General features: G+C 35.7%; 1 protein-coding gene across 4 annotated transcripts in view; it reads right to left on the bottom strand.

The window, feature by feature from the left end:
* LOC132276984 (guanine nucleotide exchange factor SPIKE 1) overlaps positions 1 to 12,700 on the bottom strand; it is a 49,454-nt gene extending 36,754 nt beyond the window's left edge. The window contains exons 1-13 of one of the 4 annotated variants that reach the window (XM_059778661.1): positions 12,447 to 12,700; positions 11,360 to 11,446; positions 9,008 to 9,170; positions 8,656 to 8,783; positions 8,358 to 8,470; positions 8,226 to 8,281; positions 8,002 to 8,099; positions 7,663 to 7,800; positions 5,596 to 5,907; positions 2,664 to 2,951; positions 2,069 to 2,236; positions 1,778 to 1,969; positions 1,566 to 1,609 (exon numbers count right to left, since the gene is read on the bottom strand). In XM_059778661.1, coding sequence (XP_059634644.1) covers positions 1,566 to 1,609; positions 1,778 to 1,969; positions 2,069 to 2,236; positions 2,664 to 2,951; positions 5,596 to 5,907; positions 7,663 to 7,800; positions 8,002 to 8,099; positions 8,226 to 8,281; positions 8,358 to 8,470; positions 8,656 to 8,783; positions 9,008 to 9,170; positions 11,360 to 11,443 — 1,784 coding nt within the window. In that variant the 5' untranslated portion in view covers positions 11,444 to 11,446; positions 12,447 to 12,700. Of the gene's footprint in view, positions 1 to 1,565; positions 1,610 to 1,777; positions 1,970 to 2,068; positions 2,237 to 2,663; positions 2,952 to 5,595; positions 5,908 to 7,662; positions 7,801 to 8,001; positions 8,100 to 8,225; positions 8,282 to 8,357; positions 8,471 to 8,655; positions 8,784 to 9,007; positions 9,171 to 11,359; positions 11,447 to 12,130; positions 12,149 to 12,171; positions 12,390 to 12,446 lie in introns of those variants that run through there. The other 3 variants (XM_059778664.1, XM_059778662.1, XM_059778663.1) reach the window with 3 other exon arrangements.
* Between the last annotated feature and the right edge of the window lie 2,926 nt (positions 12,701 to 15,626).

Below are 15,626 nucleotides of genomic sequence, written 5' to 3'. Positions count from 1 at the left end.
CACGGATAGTATTGTGTTATCTATTTAATAAACGGGTGTGTTCGTATCAAGGATGTTTTAACTTTTTTAGTAAATGATCCGTGTTCGGGATGACCTGTGTAACAGAATATCCTTTTTTCGAGAAGACGAACACGACCCATTAACACAAATTGTTATCCCCACCTTCTTCCAATATGCCCAATCCTATCTTTGAAATATCAGTATAACCAAATCCCAAACTGCTCTTGTTTCAAATGCCAAACCCAAAGGAAAGAGCTGAGAAGGTAACTGGAAGATTCCCAACCATGCAACTTGTGCTGATTGAAACATTCATCACATTATTAACCTCCAACATGAATCAACTCACTTTTAATCAAATTAAGTCTCAAGCCCAAACCCCCCAAGGCAACAGCTCATTGGACCTCAGCCCCTCAGCTATGAGCTAAGGCCTATTAAAAACGAATTTTCATATCATCTTTCTAAGAATGTCCATGGGGTTTATAATTCTTTGCAAACTACATAAACTCTCTATGAGCACTTCATACATTTCAGGTCATTTAAAAGTAGGCTTGATTGACACCAAGAAACGATTACGGCGGTGCATAAGAAAACCATCACGGTTCCCTCCCCTGTAGACATCTAGGTGAACTATCTACCTTGCTTGGCAATTTTGGCCTTCTTTTGAAAGAACCCCTCATCCCATTTGCAGAACTGCAACCACTGTCTTCCTTCCAAGAAAGGCGTAGATGAAAACTACTGGTGCCATACAAAAACCACCAAATCATGATACATTAAGTCTCTGAGGGCAAACAAATGCAAGAACAGTAAGAAATTTTTAAAATTTTTAATTTTGCGATTTTAGCACTATTAGAGATCAAATGAGGAAAATTTAATTAAGATGGTTTGGCAATGTCCAACAATGGTCAATAACAGCACCGGTTAGGAACTTAGGAAAATGGTGTGGTCCTTATAGAGGGTAGGGTACATAGGGGAAGGGGAAGATGAAAAACTAACATGGGTAGAGATAGTTAGGAGAGATGTAACAATATCTGATTTAACTGAGGCTATCGCCTTGGAAAGACTGGAATGAGAAAATAAAGTCCCTGTAGCTGACCTTGAATAGTTGGGAAAAAGATTAGTTGAGTAGATTCGTGTTGTACAATTTGCATTTTTGGATGAAAGTGCATCATGTTTCAGATATTGCGATTGAATATAAATTTCCAAATCATTAGTCTTCTCCGGCAACTATAAACTAACTACAACAGGCTTGCAAGAGTACTACTGCTTTCCATCTATTCTTAACTAAAACAGGGTTGGTAAAGTAATAAAGTCCAAAGCAAACAATTTAGCCACTACTAAGGCAAGACTGTTGCTTGGCAAGGCTGAGCCACCAACTCAATGCAAACATGAGTACTATCAGTTAATAAATCAGCTAGTCAGGCGGCAACACATTTATCCAAGGCAATACACAATTAAAAATATACAAAAGAAATAGCAGCCAATTTAGTGTACATAATAAACTAATAATAATTGAGTTTCCAAAACTTATTCAAACATATTAGGGGGAAATTCTGACTAAAACATACTGAGAGTGTGTAGATAATGGAAGCACTGCATAACCAATTACCACCTGCAAAAGGGAATGGATAGAACAGCCACTTCAATAGATTAAAAAGTTAAGATAAACAAAGCAGTCCCACAATACTAACAGAAGTGTTTTGCTAACTTGAACACAAAAGAAAGATAACAGTATGGCATACTGGGATCTTTTTAACACTAATAACAGAAGAGAACTTACTGGCTTTGGAGCTTCCAGTTTTGTTTGAAGGTCGATGTGAAAGATAGTGAATAAAAGGTGATGCAATGGTGTCCAAATAGCAGGGAGTGAAACTTTAACTTCATCATGATAGCAAGCGACCCTAGCGCCAACAGCAACTTGTGTGTGTGCCCATTTCTGAATTGACACACCCGGTTCCCTTGAATGCATTGCCTAATCAAAGAGTACCATATGTTTGCGTGGGTGTATATATAATTAAGACAAGGTCTAAAAAACAAACTGCTTCTGAAATATTGTGTAATATCAATTTACCTCCAAAGGCTGTCTACGAACATCTGAATCATCCTTTCTGAGTTCAACACGTATGAACAAATTCCTTTTCCTACTCAAACTGACAGTCAAGGGATAGACATAGAGACAATGAAAAAGCTCCAAGAAAGGCTCATTTCTAATCATGGTGCGGAAGTCGAAAGCATGGAACTGCAAGTTTATCAACCAAATTTCTGAATAGGTGAGTGATAAATGAGTGAACATTTACTGGACAACATGTCAAAATCACAAAACTGACCAACTATAATTATAAGTTGTGTAGATAGAATAAATCATCAAAAATCAATTAATAAAACTTCTTCCTAAAACTATCTTACTATTTGATATTCAAAACCAGAACCTATCTCTTTTACTATTCATTGTCATAGGTATTTGCATTATTAAAACATAAATTCCACCAGCAGATCATAGGACAGCTAAAATTACAAAATCAACCAATTAAAGCCCGTATTCCTAAATGAAAATAAATAAAATTAAAAATATATATATATCATAAAAGAAAACAAATCAACAACTAATAATCCAACAATATATCCTTGTTCTCGTACCAATAACATACGAAATGTGTAATACTTACATCATCAGCACTGAAATCAGGATTTGCATGAGCAACTGATCCATTTCGGTTAATTTCTTTCCCATCAATGAAATTCCACTTGGAATCGCCATTATGAGGCCCATCAGATCCATTACTGGGGCATCTTGTGAATGTGGAATCAGTAAATCGGTCCCCAGGATCAACAGAATCATTTGTCACACTGCCACTTTCAGAAATATTTTCAAAGTCAACAAGGCCAGCTTGAAGCTTTTCAATTTCCAATCTTAACACACCTTTCACCGGTTTATGAACCTTACGTTTAGGATCCTGAAAATTTGTCCGCAAGTTGAAGGGAAAAAAATGTAATGTTGTGTTAGTTTGGATAAGAATCATGGAACATCACTAAAAATTAAGTTATAAATAAAAGGGAATTCATACACCTTCTACCAAAGGACAAAAGGGTACCTTCATTAGCTGTTTACAACGCCCACCCCACCCCCCAACAGAAAAATGTACATGCCAAAGAAAACAGGGGATGTTCATTCGTAAAGTAATGGAACATAACTAACCGAAATAATAATAAGCCAAATGAGGAATCATATGTACAACTGTACAAAGCCATGTGCTCCAACTCGCATATTGCTCTTAATTTCCTCTTCTTTGCTTTAACCTGAATCTTATGCTATTGCTATTTGGCAAGTAACTGACTGATTGACATTCTATGACTGGCTCTAATGTATTTTCCAAAAAGCTTGTTTTATTAAAACTGAGCAGCAAAATATGACATCTCATTCTGCAATAAATGTGGAGTATATCATAATTGCAGTGTTGCCAAAAATAATTAGCTTTGGTTTCTTCTTAGTTCTTACCAGGGGTCTATATCAATAACCCCCTTTATAATGATCAAGGTTTTGAATTCCAATGCAGATGAATAAACACTCTTAGAACACATATACAGATGAATAAATAAATGTTGATATCACATTTGATGCAAACAGAATCTTTTAAAAACTGAAAAAGGTGGTTCACCGCCGGAAAAGACATGGACTTTACTTTGGGCCTGGCTTTGGGCAGGACAAATGTAGGCCCAGAATAAAAAATAAATAAATAGAGACAAATATTCTCTTCCAAGTTCAATTACTTGGCTTCTTCTATGCCTAACAACAGTAACAACATGATCTCACTATCATTTCTAAATGTATGGTGCACAATCTGAATGTTCACAAACACCGCCCACTTCATCCAAACCAAACCATCAAACTCCCAATTGGGTCCACGGAGAACGATGTTCAAGCTTAAGAACAGAGATAGAGCACTGGAAAGCTTGATCAAACTCAATAGTGGTGTTAGATCTTTTGGTTCAGTGGGGCAACCTTTGACCATGCAAAGCTGAAACGGAGATTTTTAGGGTATAGGTGTGAGAATATTATTGTGTTGCCTGTCTCATCTCTGAATCTCTTCACCCATGGGAAACCAAGTACACTAGGTCACCATCTGAAGAAGATAAGAGGCATTGCAAAAAAAAATTTACTTGCATCTAGCTTTGAGTATCTTCAGAGCTTTCCCAACCACTTGTCCACAAGGTTGGGATCGTAAACAGAGATCAAATAAGCAAACAAGCTCGGCAAAGTGTTTTTTATTAGTTTCAACCTTCATTGCCCCTTCCGTTCTGCCAATTTCCTCTCAAGTCGCTTTACCTTAAACCAAGGAAGCCTTAAGGATAGTCCTAAATAAAAGAACAAAGGATGAAGCGCGAAGGGCCTCAACCCAGCACCCCATAATAGCTGGCAACTTGTCTAACCCTTAACCCTCCCAATTAATATCAGCTCGCTACTTCAAAATGTTTCAGTCAGCACCTTAAAAAATTAATGTATCATTCACAAATGAGATACAGTGAAGGGGTTTTCCTTAGCAATCCCAATCTAAGAACCCTTTAGCAAGCCACCATCCTGTTCCCTCCCAATCATGCAATCAACAACCTTAATAATATTAATAAAGGGAAGAGCCTGAGCTTTAGTCCCCTTGAGCTCCCAAAGGAACTCGTGTGTGTAAAATTTATGAGAACAGAAATTTTGACTGGCAATGCAGAACTCTATCCACTTCCTCCAATTCTGCCAGAATCTATCCTCTCCATTATATGCTCCAGAAATCCCCAATAAGCATGGCCATAAGCTTCCTAAAAGTCTAGCTTCAACATTACCCCATGCCCTTTACTCATATACTTAACCCTGATCACTTGTTTGCCACAGGGATCATAATCCAAAATCAGTAAGAAACACAAAAACAATACAAAGCTTTTTTGAGTTAAATACTCAGCTTTGTTTAGTCAAGTACTGAGCCTCAAATAGACAGACCCTGTGAAGCACAGATACATACATGGGTACAATAAAATACGGTAAATCTCGAAAAAACAGGACACGGCAGGGATACATCAATAAAACAAGAACACAATATATTATTATATATACAAAAAAATTATTTTTTTCATTTTTTTCATCTTTTCATGAATGTATTCACTAATTTTAGTTTAGATTTAAAGTGTTATTTTTGTTTTATAAAACTTTATATTATTTTTCTTTTGACCCATAATATGCTTTAAAATTGCATTGGAATGCCCTTTTGGAAAAATAACTGCAAATTATCCGTTGTGTCCTGAAATTCTCCTAAACATAATCCCCATCATTCCCCAACCGTGTCTAACCAAAAAAAAAAAAGAAGTAAAGAAATGTCCATGCGTCCAAAGAAATACCTTACTATAGAATCAGGCAAATGACAACTAATTTGTACTGAATCAATGACCTACTATAGCACTACCAAGACTTAACCAAAGGAGTAAATAAAGAAAAATAAATATCATAAAGTTGCACCTGAAGCAATCTAGAATACCTACACATTATTTATGAGCTATAGGAAACAGAAAGAATAAAGCAACAGAATGAACTTCATATATATTACTGGATTTCTGCCACACCTGGAGAGCGTCCTCCGTATAGCCTTCTTTTACTTTATTTAAGTTTGATATTTCAACCACAACAGAACTTCCACTTGAATAACTCAGCTTTCCGTCTAAAGTGATCTTTGCAATTGGCTCAGAAACACCTTCTTGGGAGCTTGACCCAGAAATGCTAGGAGCAAGAGGGCTACTAGGGGAAGCTGACCCACCAGTAGCAGCACTAATGCTGTTATCAAATAGTGGAACCATGGCCCAAGCAAAGGACTCTCTGTAAGGCATGATACGAGACCACACTTGCAGTTTCTGCTTTTCTCTCTCAGTTAGGTGAACCTGTTAAGTCGAAAAGAATACAATAAACAAATAGCAGAAATATAATCCAGTAATTTGTTATTAAATGGCAATAGAACGAAAAACGAAAATATTCGAACACCCATCTCCTCCCATCCACCCCCGCCAAGAAGCCCGTCCATGAGAGAGGAAAAAGGAATACACATACACACCCATATATATATATAGCCCACATGACTTGTGGGATGTTATCGTGTGGCAACCTTGTGGGCGGGCGTGTGGCACTGGCTGGGCAAGCTACAGGTGTACAGTCCCATAATGCCTGGGTGTGGAAAAGGTAAAGTGCTTATATATGGTGATGTTATCTCCAATTGGTATGAGACCTTTTGGGATAAAACCCAAGAGCAAAATTGTGCTGGCTCGGGCCCAAAGCGGACAATATCATACTATGTGGTGGAGTGGGTCGTTACAAATGGTATCATAGCCAGAAGTGTGGCCAACGAGGACGTTGGGCCCCGGGGGGGGGGGGGGGGGGGGGGGGTGGATGTGGAAAACGTAAAGTGCTTATATGTGGTGGTGTTATCTCCAATTGGTATGAGACCTTTTGGGGTAAAACACGAGCAAAACCGTGTAGGCTCGGGCCCAAACAGGACAAAATCATACCATGCGGTGGAGTGGGTCTTTACATATCTTCAATTAACTTTAACATTGGAATTATTGCAAGCTTGTTCTTCTTTTGAGAAAACATCATTGGTGGACCATTTCCGAAACAAATATATCTAATCTGTGGCAATACACCAATGTGGGTTATTGATTATTTAGAACTTAGTTCTCCTTTTTAAAAAAAAAAAATTGAACAGACTGGGGAATGAGGGTAGAGGTAGGTGTTTCTGCATGTATACTGATTTATTTTTCATTTTCATCCATGTACAGCCAACAACCTGAAAAAGGTAATCAATATTCATCCTCTTCTTATGATGGAAATTTTTTTTTTTTTTTTCTTTTTACTGATGGTAAAAAATTCTGTTAGAACCATGTTAGACACCTTACATCCACAGCAGACACCAGCATGTGTAATTATGATGAAAAAAACTCGAACCAACATATTCTATAAAATGAATCATATTTAAGAGGTCAATTGGAAGTTCAAAAGCTAGAAGCTAGCTATGCCTCCCGTGTCTGCCCAAATTCACAAAGATAGGATTCATTCCCAAAATTGCCAAGCTTTATGGATTTTTTTCTCCCGCGTATAGCTGTCAAATCTAAGAAATGGGGGCTTCAACCTTTGTCAAATGCTCGACCTTGTCTCCGAGGGACAGCTGAACGAGCGACTCATGAATGCTGCCGGGTCGTCGCGACTTCTAATCTGATTCTTTCGTTTGAGATGACTCAGTTAATTGGATTCAGATGAATTACCCGCACACAGGAGAGTCGTCCTTGCGATGATGGAGCAGCATACCGGAGGAAAACAGAAGTCCTAATTCGAAGGAACTAGGTGATTCTGATATAGACAACATAGTCACTTTCAAAAGAGTACAGTCCAAGAGAAGCATTTTAGCAACTTATCCGATAGGTCTCCGTTCTTCTGTCAAAAAAGCAATGCTTGAAAAGCGGATGCCTTATTGACTTTGTCTTTTGCCGATCAAAAGTCTCAAGTACTTAAAATGCATCAATAACAAAAATACATATATACTTTTTAATGGCATTGTAAGAACATGCATTTTTTATCTCACAGATAACTAACACCATTTTTTGAGCAAGACAAATGACATGCTGAAATTATAAACTTGGACTTACTGGTTCTTTCCGTGAATAGGCGGAGGGAGTAACACCGCCTTCTTCTGTGGCAGGCTTCTCTAACTGGATCAGCAGACAAACTGATGCTGATGGAGCATCTAAATAGAAAATACCACGAGGTTCATAAGAACTACTAGCCTGGAAATGGTGACCAAAAAAAATAGTAAATTCCTTATTGCTTAGAATAAATTGTTGTCCCCATAAGATGATGGGAACCCCACACATAACAAAAAAACATTTAGAAAGATAGAGAGAGGGGTAGAGAAGCCAGAGATGCGTAGATAGCACAAGCAATTAACACACCTCAACAAAAGAAAATGAAAAGTTGTTATAGCTTACATCTTGCATCTCAGCTGGTAAAACACGAAAGATGAAATCCTCGGACAATTTATCTCTTCTTTCCCTGTTGTATAAACAAATTGTACCATAAAATGGCTCTACAAGAAAAAATGACCAAGTGTCAGATTTTGAAGCAGCTAATAATAAAATAAATTAGGACAGGATCTGGTGAAGAAGAAACTCCGACGATGATACAGCACCAGTACCCAGCAGTAAAATCTTACCAACTAGTCCTGCTTGAAAAGATAGGGAGAGAACTTTCACAGAGATCTTCAATCCACTGTGGGGAAGAGAAATGAGTATATATATATAATATACACAAAAAGACGCTTGAGAAATACAGAAAGTTGCTAAACCTGCCGTACTGTGCTGTATGAGTTTCCGGAGTCCTTTGCCCAAATATCATTGACCTCTCATTCTCCCAGTCAAAAACAGGTTCATAAGCAGGCAGGGGAGATTCACCAAGATGCTGAAAACAAACTACTTAGATTTTGGAAAATAAATAAATTATAGTCGACACTGAAGCAAAGTGGTATCACACCCCTTTGGAGTTGACCAAAATTGCAGAAACATGGGGAATTTGGAAAGAAATAATAAATAAGCAATGACGTTGTGCTGCACATATTTCTCATAAACATCGTATTGAATTGCTACCTTTAAGTTTTTAGAGCGTGATGAGTCAGAGAAAGTAGCCTCTATAAATTGCCTCCCAGAAGTACTGGGGACGTCATCTTCAATGCTATCGCCAATCTTAGTTTGCCTGGCACTGGCAAGATGCATTTCTGCAGACAGATCAAAGAGAGTATATGATAGGGATTATGTACAATATCAAGGACATTTGTGCCCTTACTACTATAGTCTATATAACAACAATATAAATCCTGCCAAAAACATAAAGAAATTGTTCAACTGAATATGGCAGATACCACATTTAAGATATTCCTATGCATATCTGGTAGATGATTATTTTCTTTAAGGGGCCAATTAGCATTTGTGCCAAACTTACCTGTTTCAATGTCAGTGTCAGGCCCCTCAAATATCTGATTCTGGTACGAAACGGGGCCAATGCTATCATAATGCCCATACTTGTTTTCATCTTTTACCCAGTCAGTTCTGTAGCACTGAACAAGTTCATTCAGATGCGGCCACTGCTCCAAATTTTCATCAAGCTGCAACAAATAAAAATTACATTTACTCCTAATACATTTGTGGTTCAACTACTTTATGTTACGACAAACGCGAACCAAAAACAAATCAAGAATCAACTAGAAAAGTAAACACACCACACAAAGAACACAAAGATTTACATGGTTCGGTGTAAGCCTATGTACACGGTGAAGATCTGGCGAAAGATTTCACTATGCGAAAATAAAGACATTTTCAACCCGCAAAACCCTAGCGCTCTCTCTCTCTCTCTCTCTCTCTCTCTCTTCCCTACGGTTTTCAATGTTGTCTCATTACACACCCCAAACCCTTATATACGTGCTACAAGAGAATTCTAGAATTGAGTCCACAACCCACAAGAGAAACAGGTCAAAAAAACGGGCCGAAAAAAAATTCGGGCAACAACTTAACACTTAAAAATACTTATCACACTATTATAGTGCAAAATTTTTATTATAATGATTGTGATACCCATAAGTAAGATTTAATTGTTAAAGACCTGCACTTTTTTGTTTGAGCACTTTTACATTTCACATTGAGGATAATGCCATGATTGTAGCTATTATAATGCAAAATTTTGATTATAAAGATTGTGATACCCATAAGTAAGATTTAATTGTTAAAGACCTGCACTTTTTTGTTTGAGCACTTTTACATTTCACGTTGAGGATAATGCCATGATTGTAGCTATGTCTATAACTATTTGCTACACGAGAATATCAATGTACACAGGTAATTAATTGCACGGATTCTCAAAGGGCATCGAATGCAAGGTGCAACTGCTACTTATCCCGCCCAAAAAGTAGGTGGCAAGATCTAGGCAAAAGTCCAAATGCGATCTGATGATTACAAATTTGTAAAGAGAACTGTAATTAGTCAGAGAACCCAGCCCTCAGTGGGCATTCAAGTAACTATTACCATAAAACAAGAAATGGCCTTTATTTGGGCTTGAAAAGAGATAAAAAGCCGTGAAAAGACGATCAAAAAGGTAATCCCCCAACCAAATATACTCCTGACAATGAATTCTCTTTACATCCCCACAAAAGGCCGATATCACAGAAAACAAAAGCCCTGAGAGAAAACTTTGAAACATACATTGACAATTCTGTCTATCTGTTACCCAAGCATCCGGATCGTTGCCTTTGAATACCATACGTGCTGGATTGACTTACAATCAACATTTTCCTTTCCCTCCTCCAAAACTTCCTGCTTTCCATGGTTTCCCTCCTACCGCCCTGGCCTACAAGATTCTCACTTTGTTGGAGCCCAACTAAAGTTATGAGAATGTGACACCACCTGTCCCCCTCTCCCCCCATACTTAGAGAACTGATCATTCCCAAAGTACTGATGGAGTGGACAAAACAAATTTACCAACATCTCAACCCCTTCCCTTGTCAAGATACAGCTTTGTCAACCTACCTGCACCATGAGCTTCCCTTTGGTCCCATGGGAGCATACTTTTTATCTCAATCCCTGCTACCTTCTATTTGCCTTGCTGGCCTCTCTTGCCTCACCTCCTTGCCCAAACCAAAGTCAACCTTAAAATGGCTACTAGCATATCAGTCACTCAACCCATCTTCCTTTCCGCTGAACTTAGTAAGTCACTTTATTTAACAACCCCCACCCCAACCTTTCAGGTATTACTAACCTTGCTAGCTTGAAAGAAAATTTTCCATTATTCAAGGCAGAGCAGCACGTGATCTACAAAATATCCATTTTCCTTCAAATGTCTGCAATCATTTAAAACTTAAAAATAATCTAATAAGGTCGAGCAATCATGGGTTTCATTGTTTGTTTCATGCCCTAACAAATGTAAGTAAAGCAAACCAGATGATAAAAGATAGAAATTATGTGCAGCCAATTCTTATCACTGAGATTAATAACCATAGATATATATACTTAACTAATTGGATTGTCTGACAAAACCAAAACTAACAAAAGTAGCAGCTTATAAGGTTCTCATATTTTGTTAAGACCTCAAAAAAATAAATAAATAAATAAAAAATGGCCAACCACATAATAAATGACAAAATTAGATCATTTGAAATTTTAACATTCGAAACTAAACCCACAAATCAAAAAGAAAATGAGATTTATGTAACCAGACCAATTATTGTGCTTACAATCTTAATAGACTCAATACATTGGCACGATATGAAAAAAAAAAAAAAAAAAAAAAAAAAAAAAAACTTACCAATGGATCTAACTTCAGATTAGCAGCCAAGGAATGCCGTGGTATTCTCCGAAAACGATGCCCATTAGATGACAAATTTTCCATAGCCTGAAGCCAAGGTTTGAGGGGGGAAAAGAAAAGAAGTAAACATGATATGAAAATCAATATGAGCTATAAAATTGCCCCGTTAGCATCAAAAATCACAAGTAATTTCTTAATCACAGACGACATATTTACATATTCATCCCATAAAATACACAACGCCAAATTCATTAAAAAAAATTGTGGGATTATGTAACCTTTTTTTCCCGATTCTTGTTCTTCTTTTTTTATTTTTTACTTTTTCCGAGTTATGTTAAATACATTTGAGAAGGGCAAGTCACTAAAGGGGCAGGAAATTTAAAAGAACACGTTGAGAAAAAGGGATCAATATATATTGAGGGACTCACAAATAGTAACTAAAAATCCTCTTAAGCCCACTAGAATTGAATTAACAAAAACAATCAATGTCCAACAAAAACAATGTCCCCTCAGAGTGCGGAAATAAGTATGTTTCTTTAAAAAGGAAAAGGAAAGGAAAGGAAAGAATCAGAAAGAGAGAGAGAAACAAACCCAGATCAGTACAAATCCAACTGACGCATGAGAAGAAAAACACACAAATGCTTCATAAAAGGTAGCATGCACTTCAAGAATTAATAATAGCATGACAAGAAAAAGAAAAAAAATTATCACTATCTACTATGCAAAAATAAAAAATAAAAAAATAAAACAACCCAAAAGGGCAATAATCACCAAAACAGTAATAATGTAGTGTAAGGGGTTACTTCCCCCACCAAAAGCTCGTAAACATGGATCTGCAAAGCCCCTCTCTCTCTCTAGATCTTCCAGAGAACAATCAAAAAACCCATCTACCACTTTAATGAAGCAGGTGAGCAGTACAAGAGAGAGAAAATAACAAAAAGAAGAAGAAGAAACAGATCAAGACTGGGATGGCTCTAAAACTCAAATTCTTGAGAAATTTTCAACTGGGGTCGCACTCACATTGAAAAAAATGATTATATAAAGAGAGAGAGAAAGAGAGAGAATGTAAATGGTGAAATGGGCTTACCAGTTGACTAGAGAGAGTAGGAGGAATCAACAAGGGTAATGCCTGTGTTGAACTATGGAAAAGACCCGCATAGACTGATGATTTGAGTGGTTCGTGAAGGTGCCATTACATTACAAGATCCGACTATACAGAGTGTTGTTTGTTTTGCAGGAATTTGAGGGTTGAAAACGCCGATTTGTCCTGATTGCGATTGACCCCTGCCTGTGACTCCGTGAGACCCTTTGAGGGACTGTCGATGATGGACCGTCAATCTTTGTTTGGGCCAAAGACTTCCCTATGGATTGATTTTTATTTTCCAATCAAATTTGGGTTTCAAGTAAGTATGGACTGGGAACCTTATATAGGCCACGGCCCTAATGAATCCGGCCCGAGTAAAAATTTCTTGCTAATTGAGACTTCTTCTCATTCAACACCTTTTCGTTATTGCTTATGTTTCGAATTTTCAAATCTACTGAAGAAAAAATAATAAAAATAATTCCATTATCATAGTAATCATTTCTATATTTTATATGATAAATTCAAATATATAAATGTTAAATCCCTTACCTTGTAGTGCAGTAAATTTTCTTTTAACGTTGGGCTTTTACTAAAGTATCTCCACTAAGTCATGTTATGGGGTTTACTGCAATTTGACCAATTCTATAAATTTAGTTAAAAAATTCTGTCTGTTTTTTTTTCTTTTCTTTTTTGAATAATAATTTTTTCTTGAATTTTTTAAATAACAATATTTGAACTTATATTTTCTATTATATACATCAAAAATAAAATTATTTCCTTAGCATATGTCTATTCCTTTTTCTTTTTCTTTTTCTTTTCAATTATTTAGTTTCTATAGATTAAGGTTAGGATGAGAATGCACAATTATATGCACTAGATGCAACCCAGTGAGAGATTCCTCACGACTTGAGAATGTATATTAAAGACTTATATTTATTTTACAATTTTGTATTATTATTTTTTAGTCATACAGTAGCATTGGATTGATGTGCTAGCTCATGTTTGAGACCCTGTGATAACATTTTCCATTTTTCTTTTTTCTTTTTTTTATAATCAGTTAAATCCAAATTAAACATTAAACAGCAAAATGTCAGAATACGAGATTTAAAATAAATTGTTTCTGATTTGTGATGACCCAAAATTATTTCCTTATCAAATCATGTAAATCTTAATCAAGTATACGATAATAAATTTTATTAAATAGTAAAAATATTTTCGAAAAATCCAAAGCAAAAATGACCTGTATATCTTTTTTGTTTGAGCTTCAAAATACTGAGAATATAAATTTGAGACTTTCGAAGTGGAACCAACTTTTGGTCTCATGCTAACAATTTTATAATTTATATTTAATCCAACCCCTATACGGCAGTTATTAAAAGACGTTGGGCAACCACCTACCCTCCCTACTCAAAGCTGATTTAGACGGTATATCTTCTTAGCTAGCGACGTGTCTTTGCTTTGTCTTAAAGCATTTTCTTACTTTAAGGTCAACTTAGGGAATACACACAAGTTGGCAAATACACTAATTGAGGCGTGAAGATATATTCTTAGAAAAATATATTTCGAAACTTTAGAGGGCCAAAGTTATGATGAAGAGGAAAAAAATTGACATCATTCGACAACACATATATTCGTCAAATTGTTTTTTTCTATTCAATTTTTTTTTCTTTTTTTTTAACTTTACTTTTATCAATTTTGAAGTCTGGACCGAGAGACTTGAGAGTTAAGATTCAAAATTACACCAACAAAGATAGACTATTTTTCGTGAAATAGTTATGTTTTTAATCAATTTCGTAGTCAGTTTGTTGTTGGTTTTTTTTATATTTTATTTTTTTATCACTCCTCTATGTTGGCTTGACAATTAACAATTTAAAAAGATTAGTCAACACAAATTTAATTTGAGATCTAGGCTATGTTTGGCAGTATGGAATTGAAGTTTTGGAATTAAAATTGGTGAAATTAGAAAAAAAATAACTCATAAAATTGAACCAAAATGTTATCAAATTTCACCAATTCAAATTACATACAGCCAAACATAGTACAAGAGTGCACACAGTCCGGTTTGTAAGGAAATATAACTGCATTGTAAGTAAGGGTGCACACAGTCCGGTTTGGTACAATTCTTGTTGGAACCAGAACTGAACCAAACCGTTCCCAACGTTTCTAAAAAATATTGGAACCGAAACCATTGGGACGTGGAACCAAACTGTGAAAATCGGTCTAGTTTGGTTCCACGGTTCCATTATAAATATTAGAAAAAATAGATTATTTACCTTTTCAAAAAAAAAAAAAAAAAAAACTTTTGATATGTTATTTTAATTAATGCATAAATGCTTACTGAAGATCGTTAATTAGTATGTCTACACCGTTGTTGCAAGTACCAAACATCTCGCGGTAATGATGATCATTAGTATTTTTTTTTTAATGCAAACATTGAGATAATAATATATTAGACGGAGTTAAGATTCACTATGCATCAAACCAATCTATATTTGATTCAAACAATTATAATATATTATAATTATATTGTATAATTTAAAAATAATATATATTATATACACAATATATAACCAAACCGGTTCGGTTCGATCCCGTCCCAAAGGGTTTGAAATTTGAATCGAACCAAAACTCAACAATTCCAAAATTTTGGAACCGGTACCGGTACCGATCCGATGTCGAACCGGAATCGAACAGCCTATTCAGTTCAGTTCGATTCTCCGGTTCCACCTATTTTTTTTGCAGCCCTAGTTGCATGAACAAAGTTTTAACTCTGAGTATTGAAATATGGTGTTTCTACATAAAAAGTGTTTACTAAGAAATTATTTAAAATAAAATTCGTGTTTTATAGTAATTTCAAGAAGAAATAAGAAAAATAAAGAGTATCTACGTTGAGTAATCAATTAATGTTTATTTGATTAGAAGATCTCCAATTAGTTAATCCATTTTTCTATGATAATTAATTTCAAAACTTTAGAGGGCCAAAGTTATGATGGAGGGGAAAAAATTTGACATCATACACATATATATTCATCAACTTGTTTTTTTTTTTTTTTTCTTCATTTTTTTTTGACTTTTATCAATTTTGAAATCTTGACCGAGGGTTAAAATCCAAAGTTACAGCAACAAAGATAAACCATTTTTCGGGAAATAGTTATGTTTTTAATCAATTTCAATAGTCAATTT

This window comes from Cornus florida, unplaced genomic scaffold, assembly GCF_030987335.1.
Source record: "Cornus florida cultivar Cherokee Brave unplaced genomic scaffold, ASM3098733v1 CherokeeBrave_3.0.0_Hap2_Chr10, whole genome shotgun sequence".
In the NCBI taxonomy this organism is placed as follows: domain Eukaryota; kingdom Viridiplantae; phylum Streptophyta; class Magnoliopsida; order Cornales; family Cornaceae; genus Cornus; species Cornus florida.
The sequence above is the reverse complement of the archived record's forward strand: the minus strand, read 5'-3'. Positions and strand labels throughout refer to the sequence as shown.